This window comes from Callospermophilus lateralis, chromosome 1, assembly GCF_048772815.1.
Source record: "Callospermophilus lateralis isolate mCalLat2 chromosome 1, mCalLat2.hap1, whole genome shotgun sequence".
Taxonomy (NCBI): Eukaryota; Metazoa; Chordata; class Mammalia; order Rodentia; family Sciuridae; genus Callospermophilus; species Callospermophilus lateralis.
Window position 1 is genome coordinate 28,905,710 of NC_135305.1, and position 14,853 is coordinate 28,920,562.

Consider the following 14,853-nt stretch of genomic DNA (forward strand, 5'->3'; position numbering starts at 1 on the left):
CCAAACAAAAGATTTAACAACTTAAACCAACTGGAATGAACTCATGCATGTATATATGAACGAATGGTCTAGCATGTAGCCTGTGTCCTGTGTAGGAAATAGAAGGAAAGTTCCATGAAGATAGTAAAGGTGTCTGCCCTGTTTGCTTTTGTATCTTGAGCACCAAGTACGCATGGCCAAATAGATGGAAATACAAGACTCATATTTCTTTGGGAAGTTCCTGGGAATTAATGAAACTTCACTTTGGCTGAATGGGAGGGTTAAGGGGCCACTGTAGGTTTGGGTTTCCTCTTGGTAAGAAAAACTTTGAATTGAAACCTTTGATTCAACGGCTTGAGTAGTTACTTACCTCAACTATTGGAAAATATGCTATGTTATGGCAGAAAGAATAAAGACCCCATTAGGGTCTATAAAGGTACAACCATGTACCTTTGGTTGCCATAGTCAGGAAAAATCTTTCTAAACTTGGGCAGTGAAGAGACAGGGAAATGCAGCTCTGGGGAGCAGTACACACTGCCGGGCTCTGCTGTCCACAGTAGACTGACTAGAGAAAAGGCAGCTATGGAAGTAGGAACAAGTCTAACAGAGTTTCTGGTGGCCAGTGTGTGAGAACAGATCTGCCATGACAGTCAATTGGTAAGAAAAATTTTGAATTGAAACAGAGAGAGCTGCTGGTGTTGGATGGAAATGAGGGATGGGGAAAATCCTATTTCCTGTCTCTACTAATCCCCACATATGAGGTAAATTGGAAACAGCACTGGCAGAGTTAACATTTCAGTCTCTAAATTCGTTCTAAAGCATCAGAGCTCTGGGGTTGCCATCTATCCCCCCAACTTCCGTGGTTGGCATCACAAGGGTTACATTCTTCTATCTGCAAATTGAAGTATTTTAATAAGAAGGAGAGCTCCTGGGGGACACAGGTTTTTAATTTCTCACAGAGGTGAGTCTACTTGTAATTTTATATTTTGTATAGATAGGAACCCATTAGATAATGTGGTCTGACGTATGAAAACTGAGTTTAAGAAATGGGAGCCTGGTATTCCTGAGCTTCAGCTATCTACTTTCTAATTGCCCTGAAAGATGAAACAGTTCTACATTATAACGTCATGATAACAGACAAATTCTGGATATGAAACCATTTCTGAATTAGGGAGTGATATCTAAGTAAGAGTCAAGGATAAAGCCTGATTTCCCAGCAGCCACAATACAGTCAGCCTGGGGCCTCGTGACTCACCTCATTCTTCTTGGGAAAGGTTTCAGCTCTGCTAGTTGGATCTTGCACAATCCTGTTAGGAAAATACTCTGCCTGGGTATAGGTGTCTATGCAGAGGTGTGATGTTTTGTTCAATTGCTGTGGATCTGAAGCCACCAGACCTTTTTAGTAAGAATTTTATCAAAACATTTTTCAATGCTTGTGAGAGGCCATATCTTTAACATTTTTAACAGTTCTTCAAAGGTTTTTCTCTGGTTAGTTGAGGAGGAATTATATAACCCTTTGGTTAAGCTCCTTTTTGCTATAGCCAGTCTTGGTTCAAATCTCCATTCTGGTTTTAATTAGGGTCTGACCCACCCGACTTAGTGGCCTCTCTAAGTCACTTTCACTCTCCTCATCTGTGAAACGGAGATTTGATAAGACTTGAAGAACTGATGTGGGACTTAACTAGCACATAGGAAGTACCCAGTGAATGTTATTTTCATTTGTTCTAATTAGTTATACATGACAATGGAATGCATTTTGAAACATCATACATACATAGAGTACAACTTCTCGTTTTTCTGGTTGTACATGATGTGGAATCACACCAGTCATGTACTCATATATGCACATAAGGTAATAATGTCCCTTTCATGCTACTGTCCTTCCTACCCCCATATCCCTCCCCTCCTTTCACTTCCCTCTGCCTAATCCAAAGTACCTCTATTCTTCCCTAGCCCCACCCCCACCCCTATTGTGAATTAGCATCTGTATATCAGAAAAAACATTCCACCTTTGGTTTTTTATCACTTAGCATGATATTCTCTAGCTCCATACATTTACTGATAAATGCCATCATTTCGTTCTTCTTTAAGGCTGAGTAAGATTCCAGTGTGTGTGTGAGTGTGTGTGTGTGTGTGTGTGAGTGTGTGTGTGTATCACATTTTCTTTATCCATTCATCTGTAGAAGGGCACCTAGTTGGTTCCATAGTTTAGCTATTGTGAGTTGAGCTGCTATAAACATTGGTGTGGCTGTGTCATTGTAGTATGTGACTTCTTTGACCATTCGAATACTTTGAAAATGGCACTGTATGACTTCCACGCCTAGACGGTAAAAGAACATGTAGCGTCCCCCTTGTTTGCTGGAACCCTGAGCCTCCACAAGAGAAGTCCGTGACTATCCTAAGACTTTCATGCTCAAGAGGGTAAGCTCTCTGGCTGAGAGTCCCATCAAAGTCCAGTCATCCCCCACCTCAATGGGCTGGGCAGTTTGGAATGGGAAACTCTAGCTCCCATTGTTTCAACCCTTGACTGCCTTAGTTGCTTAGCTGCTGCAATCTTCCTAGCTGAGTTCGCAGACTTTGTGGAGCACAAAGTCATTCATGTTGTCCCTGTCCATGTTCCTGGCCCCAGGAGTCATGACAATAATGTAATGGATATAATGTCATGCCACTAAATGTGGGACCCTTTGTTACATGGCAGTGTGTGTATGTGGAACACTAACAGGTCTGGAGGCGATAAAGTGATACAAGGGAAATTTGACCATTGTGAAATCATCAGATCCAATCTTGATCTGTGTGCACATTTTTTCAAATGCATATTTAGTTTCTAATGATTTTAAAGTTTATTTTCTTTCTAAGCTAAAAGTTCTGTGTTAATCTAAAGGGCCTGAAGCAAACAGAATGCCACATGACCTCCACAGACTGAAAGGCTCCAAGGGGAAGCACAAATTAGCCCGTGTAACAGAGATTTCTCTTACTTCTGTGCTTGAGAGAACTGAGGGGAAATGAAAGCCGAAATTAAAGCCCTGGGTTGAAATGGACTGCAATTGCATCCCATCCTATCTCATCAAAAAGGCAGAGATTCCTGAAAATCAATGTGCTAGGTTTTAACCAATGCACTTGCCTATTGTTAACCCTCTGACTTTCAAATGTGAACACACATACCTCTTTGTTGCAATCATAATTACCCTATGTTAAAGCCAGCAAGATAAACAACATCCATTAGATTATCATTCTGATTTACAAATGAGGAAACTGAGGCTCAGTAAAAGAAGACAGATTCTCCATAATAAAAGAAACCACAGTGCCTTTTACCCAGCCCGGAAGAACACTATGATGCCCCTTACCTTTCTTTAGATGCAGAAATAAATGTGAGATTGAAGAGTACCTCCCCTGAACATCTGCCGCAGTCTCTGGCTGGGCACAAGGCTCCCAGCAAACATCTACCCCTAGTTCAACTCAGATCAAAGGAAAGTTATACATTGTTTTACCTCCCTATAGACACACTTTCAGAAATAAAATTGATTTGCCATTGTAACCTGTTTTTTTTTTTTTTTTAATCATCATCAAGTGTAAGTAATGGCCTTCTGACATCGCCCTTAGGTGTTTGATATCCTTTATGCTAAAAGATCCAAATGACTGTCTTAGAACTAGGTTCTTGGAAGAGTTTTATATTTCCTAATGAACTTCCTTTAATTAGGCTTCAAAATCCATGGAATATATTTGTTTTCTTTGGCATGAAGCTGTCCAATTGCATGTGGTAACTACATTTGAATTTTTGTTTCCCCACTGACATGCAAGGCAATTTCTTAAGTCTCCATTTCTGTTGAGTGAGGGTGATAACCCTGCTACCTGAATCAGAGTGTGACAGTCAGGTACTCTATGGTTCTATGATAACTTTCATGGGGAAAATGCGCTTCCCCCCCCCCCATCTCCTCTCTCCTCTCTCCTCTCTCCCCACTAGAGTTATCTTCAGCCTTTGATTTATAATAAAGCACAAATAGCCCAGTGCATTTCTTTACCCTGGCTAAGAAATGAAAATGCCTAGGTGCATGCTCCATTTGCTCTTAATCATAATTCCAAAGAATGTTATTTTAAGAATTTGTACCAACATTTTAGAAACTGGATTGACTTCCTGTTTACTTTCTCCATGATAAAAGGAATTTCAGGTTAAAGCATGAAAGACTAAAGAAAAGTAAAACGATTTGATAAGATTATGATTTTAAAAGCTATATAACATTATTTACCACACACACACACCAAAAAGTCAAGTGACATGCAAATCAATTTCTTAAGTCTCCATTATAAGAGGAAACAGAAATTTTCATTTATAGAAGCACAAGTTTTGCTTCTTCTCCTAAAAATTTCTTTCTGCACCAAAATGATTGCAAACTCAGCTCCCCATATCTTAGCACTCACCGAGGCCCCTTTAAGCCCAGGAGGCATAAGGTTTTAATTTACAAGGGTTCATCTATATTTTTTTGCCAGAGCCTTGCGGAAGGACAACATTCTAAATCTAATACAAATGCATGTAAGTTCTGCAAAATTTTTCCCAGGACAGTACACACTATTCCAATTGCATAATGACAACAGAACTAATTAAGGCAAAGTCATGAATAGCTCTTTATATATGATCTTTCAGAGAAACAGAATAATAATCACCTTTTATAGTTTAATTTTTGAATTACAAAAAGATAGGGGGTACTATTTTCTTAACTTGTTGATGAAAATTCAGTAATGGTGATATTTTTTCCTTTTTTTTCCAATTTAAATTGTTTAAAATTACTTTTTTTTTTCAAATTGTTTCGTGAGTTTGTGTACAAGTAATCCATGACTCATATTTTGAAACACAACCATTTGCATTCAATCTTTATATCTTATCATACTCAAAATGTAAATTATAACAAATCATGGCTGACTCTCAAGAGATATGTTAGTTTGTGACCTTAACACAAATCAGGTATGAGTATCCTGTACGATAAAAGTCAAGATAGTCTTGCTGGCAATCCCTTTTATTTTTTCATTGATGTGTACTAATGGTACCTATTTATGGGGTTCAGTGTGATATTACAATAGATGCATACAGTGTTCACTGAACAAATTCAACCTCCCTTTATCCACCCTCCCACTCACTTCCCAACCTCTAGTCATTCCACATTCAGGTTGACTTTTTTTTTTTTTCAATTTCTGCATAGGAGAGAGAATATATGGTACATGACAATCTCTTGATAAGTTGTTTTAAAGAAAGTTAAATATAAAAGAATAAATGTTTCAAAGAGAGATATAAATGGAGGCTCTAAGTGTGAATGAATGAAAGAAGTATCTCATCAATGTCAAGTACCTATTCATGTAAGAATGAAGAAAGAAAAGATTTAACTTTAAAATTGTTGCAAAATAATACGGATGTTTTGGTAGAAAAGAATTAGCTTATGTAGAGATTTCTGAGCTGGAAATTCAAGAAGAAATGAGGTTGAGATCTGTGTTGAAGATTTAGGCAGTTATACCTATTATGTCTCTAAAAAGACAATATAATAGACTCCTAGTGATGCTGCCCAGAAGGGAATAGAAGAGTTTGTTCTTTCTCTATCAGAAGGGCTCCCTAACCAATCAATATACCTTCCCTGGGAGTTCTAGGAGAGAAGTCAGGAACTCCAGACACAACAGGTCAAATTTTCCTTTTTTTGCTCTTGAAATACCAAAGTGATGCTGAAGTGAGAATCTAATCAAATAAAATATATGCAGTTTAATCCAGCATTTCTGAAAGCAAAATGTCAAACAAAATATTGATGTAATTTGTGTGTGTGTTTGTGTGTGTGTGTGTTTGTGTGTGTGTTTGTGTGTGTGTGTGTGTGTGTGTGTGTGTGTGAGAGAGAGAGAGAGAGAGAGAGAGAGAGAGAGAGAGAGATCCTAAATAAGACAAAGTTTTGAAAAGGTTCTTAACCTTAGGACTTGTCGTATGGTCTTTTCCCAAACTTTTGTGACCAGATTTATTTTATAAATCACCCTTAGGGAAGATACTGTATTTAACACAAAAAAAAAGAATTTGGAAAATGCTGATCTAATTCATCAGTGAATCCAAGTGTTTATACCCCTACCATATATATTCTGTTATAGAAAGCCATGTTAAATATTCAAGAACCAACATGATGGGCACCCAGAAACCACATTTTCTTCTATAATTTTTGGGAGTGGAATTGTATACATGGTGTTACTCCATGGAAGTCCAGGGATTCTGGTCAGATCCAAGACCTACTCTGCACTTATTGACTTTTGGCACCTTGATTAAACTGTTTAACTGTTTTGAGGCTGAGATTCTTTATCTATTAAAAAGGGGTAATGATTAGTAACCACCTCAGAGTACAGTTTAAGTGACACGATGTATGCACACACAGGGCAAAACAATGACAAATATGCATGGTAGTTCCTTGAAAATATAGTCTTGATCTGTATTATGATCACTGTTACTCAACAAAGACAATTCAAGCTGACACCCACCAGCCAGCAACAAAACGACTCACTTAAAACCTTAAGGTCCCTCAAGATGCACTTGGAGCCTAGCTGCTTTTGTGTCTGCATATACTTGACCATATATAAATGGAACTGGATCCAGTAATTACCTATATTCAACTGACATAAGCAGTCTGGAGAAACTTCAAAAAATTTTAGAAAGACCTGGTAAAATGAGATCATTGATATGAGAAAATAACTTGAGTCTAATGCTTAACAAACCAATATCAAGGAGAATCAGGTTATATTCAGTGCAAATATTATTATTACCAAGTTCAAAAGAGTTCGTATGTATTTAGTAATTTTTAGCTGTGGATCTCAAGCTCTTCCACATCCTAAGAAAATGACATATTCTAAACTAAAGTTAAAATAGACTACTCACATTTCTCTTCTAATAGATTGGTACCCACTGCCTTCACCACATCCCCAAAAGACTTCCTTCCACAACGTGGGCTTTCTTGGTTTTGATATTAATAGCTTCCTCTGTGTCACACAGGCTTAATGAATGAAATATTGTATCAATATAAAAAATAAATATAAAATTGAGTTTGATTGATTGTGTGTGGGTGGGGGGGTTGTTTGCTTGTTTAACTTGTAAGACACCTCTCAGAAAATGATTTTTATAAAACATTTTACAAGGTCTTTTTTGTATAATCTATTGAGGGAGTATATTACAAAGAATTCTCTTAAAAAAATAAAACAGACTATAGTCCATAAAAATATATAGAGAAAGGATTAAAATAAGCATCCAATGAAACTCAAGCCAAACAAGACCTTTTAACCTAAGGCACATCCCTTAATATTTCTAGGCCTGGTGTTCTTAATTGTAAACTAGAGAAAAAAAACTAGTTCCTAAATGATCTCTTTGGTTCCTTCCAGTTCTATAATCTGATGATAATGACATTTTCTCCCCATTTCTTTTTTTGTAACTCTGGCTGTACTTCTGAACCTCTTCTAATAAACTTCACCATCGGGTGGAAGATAAACCAAACTCAAGAATTCCATTAGAACACCTTTTGAAGCAGGAAAGTGTCACCTACTCTGAGAACAGAACTGAGTACTCTGTCATGTTCACTGTGCCCTATGCCTTTGGTGGGGAAGAGGAAGGACTTGGGATGACAAAGTGATGGTGGTGCCTAATGAATGTGAAGCTTGTTGGTCATTAACGCATAAGAATGAATTTACCTTTCACCCTGCCCAGGCACCTAAAATGACCTGTGTGAATGGAATACAGGACAGATAAGTCTTTACCAGAAAGGAGTGAGAGAAGAGAGATGACTAGTAAGATTCCTAAGGATGGGTCCTTTCAGCACCAGGGTGGAAAGCTAGAGAAAAAAAAAAAAATTGCAGGGAGCCTATTGGCCAGTATGCAGGAGAGTAAAATGAACAGTGGTTGACTGTGATTACTCAAAGGTTCTCAGAGAGCACCTGTTCTTCCCAACCTCCTTTTCAATATTAAAACATGATTTATAGTCAAGGTGCACATAAGCACACACCTATATACATTCACATATAATACCTATTGTGCACTTAGCACCTTTTAAAAAAAAAGCTAGGAATCAGAAGTACTTTAAAAGAAATATATACTTTATGAATTTACTATGAATACTTGAAAAATAATAATATGCATATCTGAGACAAATGTCATTTTCCTTAACAGACAGACGTGGCTGCACATTCCTCAGAGACACCAATATTCATGGTGATGAAATTGGTTGCCCTGTTGGTTTGTGCATTAGTAATCCTCATCTTAAGTGTAGAGGAATGTTATCCTCTCAAGGACAGCCTGCCCCTCTTTCCCAGTTATCCTGGAGTGACTCTGCTTATGTGAGAAAAGATGACCTTCAATAGCTCCCTACTGTCTGCGTAATTTCACTCACACATTTTAGTGGGACTAAAACCTTCCTCCCTTATCATGGCCCCAGGCACCCTCACCTGTTCTGTCCCCTCCAGCAATTTAAGTACTTTTTTGAGTATCTGCACCTTGAATCTACCTGCCTCATCTTAGAACTCTCCCACCCCTTGTCACCTGAGCTAGTTGCTTCCTTGTGCTCTTTCAGCTTTGGGGTGCACATCGTGATCACAGATTTAAACTTCTGTACCCATTGTACTTTGCCCTCCCCTAAGGTGGGACCATGCCTTTTTGATCTTTGTACCCTATCACCTAAGACAGTGCATACATACATCCCGGTGGGTGCTTGGTAAGTGTCTAGTAAACAAATGAATAGGTTAAAGAGTGATAGAAAACAATCACAGAAAAGTATCCTGAGGTAGAGTCTAATCAAAGGTCAAAAATCCTTAGTAGAACTAATAATACATTGGCACTTTATTGGTAAAACTAAGTCACATAGTTAAGCCATCGTTTAAAATAATCAAGGAAAACAAAAATGTGTCTGCTGTGGTGGACAGGGTTGTTTGGGAATTCGAAAGGGACTGTGCCATTTGCTTTTTTTCTCCCCGAGACTTTGTTGTTTGTTTGTATGTTTGTTTTAAACTGGAGTCTTCAGTTGTGTGTACCGGTAAAAGATCATGCCGCAGCTCATGCTGTGAAACCTAAAAGATTCAGGTCCCAGGAGTTCCCATCAGAGCCCGGGGCATCCCCTCTCCCCAGCCAGCATGGTGTAGGAAGGTTTCCAGTATCTCTCCAGGGGCTCAGGCTGGCCGCCAGCGCAGCTCTGGCCCGCGCCACCTCTGAGGGTCTCAAAAGCCCCCACCATCTCCGTCCTTGAGTGCTCAAGTTTTTCTCTCTAAAAATGTCATGGATAGTTTTCCTTTGCTTCTGTTTCTTACTTAATTAAAGAAGAAAAAAGAAAGTTTGACTTCAAGAGGAATGATAGTAGCAGAAGGAGCGTCTGGCTTTACTTTTTAAATTCCATCGAAGTTTGAGTTTTGTTGTTGTTTTTCTTCATTTGACAGCGATCCCGTGAACTTCTCCTTCGGGGAAATGGCGCGTCCAAAGCCCGCCAAACCCAACGGGAGAGCTATACGATTTATTGGAGCAATATTTAAAACAAAACCCCGACAGAAACAAACTCAAAAGAAACCGTACTCTCCATAAGTCAGAGGCATGTGTTCTGATCTCAGCTCTGGGTTTGGCTGTTTTTAACCAGTGTTAAGAGCAGGATTTTTACACATGAAAATGCATAAAAGAAAAGCAAAGCTAAATCACGCAGTCCGCCGACTCCCATTCATTATCTCTTGCAGCATATGGGACCATTCTTCTACTTGTCCTCGCCTTTTCTTCCGCAAAAGCAAAAGCAACCAAGCCTGTCCCGCTTCCTAGCAAACCCACTCTTTGTGCCTGAGCAGTGCCTGTGCCACCACCACCACTTCCTCCTCCTCCCGCCACCTTCTCCCCCTCCTCCTCCCGCCTGCAGCCGGCTTTTGCACTGGCAAGGAGGCTGCTGGCTCCCTTTGCGTCGGAAAGCGGGTGCCGCGATTGGGCGACGGTCCCTGAGCCTCCAGTTCCGCGTCGGTTTCAAGGCTCCTCCCTCCTGGTGAAAGACAGACTGCGGGGCGCCTGGAAACCGGTCGGAGGGCGCGCTAGGGAAAGGAGAGGGAGCGAGTTGAGGGATTGACACAAATGGTCAGGCGGCGGCGGCGGAGAAGGAGGCGGAGGCGCTGGGGGGAGTCGGGGCCGCTGGGTTGCGGAGAGTTGCACGCTCAACGGGGCCGCGGCCACTAACGCGGCGCCTCCAGCCGGGAGCTAGCGAGCCAAGGGCCAGGAAGGCGGGACGCGACCCCGGCGCGCCCGTGCCACCCGGGCTCTCCCGGCGGCCCGCGCTTCATGAACCGCAAGTTTCCGCGGCGGCGGCGACGGCTGCGGGACACAGAGAAGCAACCCCGGGAGCGGGCCGATCGCGGCTCGGGCTCGACGGAGGGCACCGGCGAGGAGATCTCCTTGGTCGCGGGAGTAGCCACCGCTGGTCGTGCCACTGCCAGCCCCTGCCGAGCGGCGCCAAGAAAGGAACCGAGAAAGTATGGCTGAGGAGGAGGCGCCTAAGAAGTCCCCGGCCGCCGGCGGCAGCGCGAGCTGGGAACTTTGTGCCGGGGCGCTCCCGGCCCGGCCGGCGGAGGAGGGGAGCGGGATTGCGGGCAGCCACCGCCGTCCCCTAGCTGGCCCCGGGCGCTTGGTGCGCCGGCTGTTACTGCTGCTTTGGTTGCTGGAGGCTCCGCTGCTGCTGGGGGTCCGAGCGCAGGCGGCGGGCCAGGGGACGGGCCAGGGGCCCGGGCCCGGGCAGCAACCCCCGCCGCCTCCGCCTCCGCCTCAGCAGCAGCCGAGCGGACAGCAGTACAACGGCGAGCGGGGTATCTCCATCCCGGACCATGGCTACTGCCAGCCTATCTCCATCCCGCTGTGCACGGACATCGCATACAACCAGACCATCATGCCCAACCTTCTGGGCCACACGAACCAGGAGGACGCGGGCCTCGAGGTGCACCAGTTCTACCCACTGGTGAAGGTGCAGTGTTCCGCCGAGCTCAAGTTCTTCCTGTGCTCCATGTATGCGCCTGTGTGCACAGTGCTGGAGCAAGCGCTGCCGCCCTGCCGCTCCCTGTGCGAGCGCGCGCGCCAGGGTTGTGAAGCGCTCATGAACAAGTTCGGCTTCCAGTGGCCAGACACGCTCAAGTGTGAGAAGTTCCCGGTGCACGGCGCTGGGGAGTTGTGCGTGGGCCAAAACACGTCGGACAAAGGTACCCCGACGCCCTCGCTACTGCCAGAATTCTGGACCAGCAACCCCCAGCACGGCGGCGGAGGGCACCGCGGCGGCTTCCCGGGAGGCGCCGGCTCGTCCGAGCGAGGCAAATTCTCTTGCCCGCGCGCCCTCAAGGTGCCCTCCTACCTCAACTACCACTTTCTGGGGGAGAAGGACTGCGGCGCGCCCTGTGAGCCGACCAAAGTGTATGGGCTCATGTACTTTGGGCCCGAGGAGCTGCGCTTCTCGCGCACCTGGATCGGCATCTGGTCGGTGCTGTGCTGTGCTTCCACTCTCTTCACGGTGCTCACGTACCTGGTGGACATGAGGCGCTTCAGCTATCCCGAACGGCCCATCATCTTCCTGTCCGGCTGTTACACCGCGGTTGCGGTGGCCTACATCGCCGGTTTCCTGCTGGAGGACCGGGTGGTGTGTAACGACAAGTTCGCTGAGGATGGGGCGCGAACGGTGGCGCAGGGCACCAAGAAGGAGGGCTGCACTATCCTCTTCATGATGCTCTACTTCTTCAGCATGGCCAGCTCCATCTGGTGGGTGATTCTGTCCCTCACCTGGTTCCTCGCGGCCGGCATGAAGTGGGGCCACGAGGCCATCGAGGCCAATTCGCAGTATTTTCACCTGGCTGCCTGGGCTGTGCCGGCCATCAAAACCATCACCATCCTGGCGCTGGGCCAGGTGGACGGCGATGTGCTGAGCGGAGTGTGCTTTGTGGGGCTCAACAACGTGGACGCCCTGCGTGGCTTCGTGCTGGCCCCCCTCTTCGTGTACCTGTTCATCGGCACGTCTTTCCTGCTGGCCGGCTTCGTGTCGCTCTTCCGCATCCGCACCATCATGAAGCACGATGGCACCAAGACCGAGAAGCTGGAGAAGCTCATGGTGCGCATTGGTGTGTTCAGCGTGCTGTACACTGTGCCAGCCACCATTGTCATCGCCTGCTACTTCTACGAGCAGGCCTTCCGGGACCAGTGGGAACGCAGCTGGGTGGCCCAGAGCTGTAAGACCTATGCCATCCCCTGCCCTCACCTCCAGGGAGGTGGAGGTGTCCCGCCACACCCACCCATGAGCCCTGACTTCACAGTCTTCATGATCAAGTATCTTATGACTCTGATCGTGGGCATCACGTCGGGCTTCTGGATCTGGTCAGGCAAGACACTCAACTCCTGGAGGAAGTTCTACACGAGGCTCACCAACAGCAAACAGGGGGAGACCACCGTTTGAGACCTGGGGACTCAACCCACCCCGCCAAAAAGCCGGCCCCCTGGGATTCATGCCCAGCCTGGTTGACTTTCGCAGCCTCCTTTTAACAACACAGCTCCTGCAAACGCTTCCGTCCCTGGGGCAAACGGACTGGAGGGCCCCACTGCCTGAGGGGTGTGGATCGACCTCTCCTGCCCTCACACTCTGGTACCAGGACTGTAACGCTTTTATGATTGTAAATAGCCTGTGTAAGATTTTTGTAAGTATATTTGTATTTAAAGACTAGCGATCACGCGGTTTTCTTTTTAAAGATTTTAACTGTTTAGGGCGGTTTAACCATTTGAGGCTTTTTTCTCTCTCCCCTTTTCCGAGGACCGCAAAGGAGGTAAAACCAGAGCACACCAGCCGAGTGTTCCTGCCCATCCTCCTGCGCCCCTCAGTGCCGCCGGTGCACAAGCCTGCTGGGGCGCCGGCGAGTTCAGCACTGCGGGGTGCGGCCGAGCTGAAAGGCTGGGGTCACTCCCCGCGGCCTCCTTCAGCCTTTCTCTTCCTTTCCTTGCTTGGGGTGGGGCCATTAAGGTACCAAACTCCACAAAGCTTCCAAATCCGGAGGTGGGCCCCCGCCAGTTCCAGTTCCTCCCCTGTTCAGTGATGGATTGCAAAGGCACATCCCTTTGACTCTCTGAAGCTCAGTTTTTGAGAACCTTCCCTCAACTTCATGGGGTCCCAGGAGTGTAGGGTGTAGACGCTGGCAGTCCCAGCCTCCCTCCACAGTCGCTTCCAACATCCAGACACTCCCTCCTTCCACCTAAGTTGGTTAGAGGATGAGTAAGATAACCAATGCCAAACTTTTTTAAGTCTAATTTTTGATGGATGAGCTCATTTCATTCTCTAGTGTGTCTAAGACCTGGTATGGGTTTGGCCAGCGTCATGGAAAGATGTGGTTACTGAGATTTGGGAAGAGGCATGGAGCTTTGTGTGGGTTGGGAGAGACTGAAAGTGGGGTGGTGGTTACAAAATGTTAATTCTAATTGCATACTGATGCCTGGCAACCTGCCTTTGAGAGTGAGACAGCCTGCCTTTAGATTTTACCCTTTGGTAAAATGGAAACGTTGAGGTCACCTGGAAAGCTTTGTGAAGGAGTGGATCTTTGCTTTCCTTAACAGGACAGCAGAACATTAGCAGAATATGAAAACTTGAAGGAGATTTCAGTGTAATGGACTTCCTCAAAATGAAGAACTATTTTCTTATTTTTAATCAAATAATAATTAGACTTATATCAGAAACTTTAAAATGTAAAAGTTGTACACTTTCAACATATTATTATTATTATTCTGAGGGAGGAGCAGTCTGCACGACTAATGATAACCTAGTAAGATTTCAGGAGGTAAAAGAGAAGGAATAATTGAGGGGCTTAGCTTCTGAAAGCAAACAAAAATATGGGCATGCATGCTAAAGGGAAACCGTGTGCAGATCTATTGCATTAAATCTTGTGTGCTCCTTTTTGGATTTACAAAAATGTGTCAAATGTAAATCTTTCAAAGCCATTTAAAAATATTCACTTTAGTTCTCTGTGAAGAAGAGGAGAAAAAGCAATCCTCTGATTGTATTATTTTAAACTTTAAGAGTTTATCAAAATGCCGGTACTTAGGAACTGAATTTATCTATGTCTGTCATAACCTAAAATGACATTGCTCTTTGAATTTGGTATGCATTTATTCTGTTCACTATCACAAAATCATCTATATTTATAGAGGAATAGAAGTTTATATATATAAAATACCATATTTTTAATTTCGCAAATAAAAAAATCAGTTTTGTACAAAATTATATGGTTTTTGTGCCTGAAGATAATAGAGATTGAACTGTCTGAACTGTCTTTACATTTTATAGTATTTCATAACTAATCCAACATTATAAAAATTTAGGAATACAATGAAAAAGCATATCTTTAAGCCTTCAACCAGTCCTTCCAAAGAATAACACTATTTGCATTATTGTGATTGACATTTGTGAAGTCCCAAGAAAAGATCTGTTTTGTTAAGAGTAGAAATAGAAGTCTGAAAATCACTTCTTTATTCAAAGAAAATTATTAAAAGATAAGTAATTTTAATATTAAAGCTTTTTTTTCTTTCAAGGGGTAAATTGACATAACATTTTATAATATGGAGGTTAATTTTTAAATCATCACTTTGCCGTGAATTTTATGAGGTATTTTCTTATCTCTTTCATAATCTTGGATTTTCCAAAACCATAAACAGGCAATCAATAAAGGATTACTGACTATATGTTTATAAGCATTTTAAAACAGCAGTCAGGTTTATAAGTCTATTTTGTTGTTTGCTTCTGAAGACTCCATTTTTATATTGTTCAAGGAACCTTCTCCTGAGGAATTTTCTAGTTGGTCTACTCTTGGAATTTATATATTGTGTATGAGTTCATATATCTATATATACAC

General features: G+C 43.5%; 1 protein-coding gene across 1 annotated transcript; it reads left to right on the top strand.

Moving 5' to 3' along the window:
• Positions 1-10,033: 10,033 nt before the first annotated feature.
• Positions 10,034-14,560, top strand: Fzd1 (frizzled class receptor 1). Its single transcript, XM_076861025.2, has one exon. The coding sequence runs from the start codon at positions 10,464-10,466 to the stop codon at positions 12,414-12,416; it is 1,953 nt and encodes a 650-aa protein (XP_076717140.2). The 5' UTR covers positions 10,034-10,463; the 3' UTR covers positions 12,417-14,560.
• The last annotated feature ends 293 nt before the right edge of the window (positions 14,561-14,853 follow it).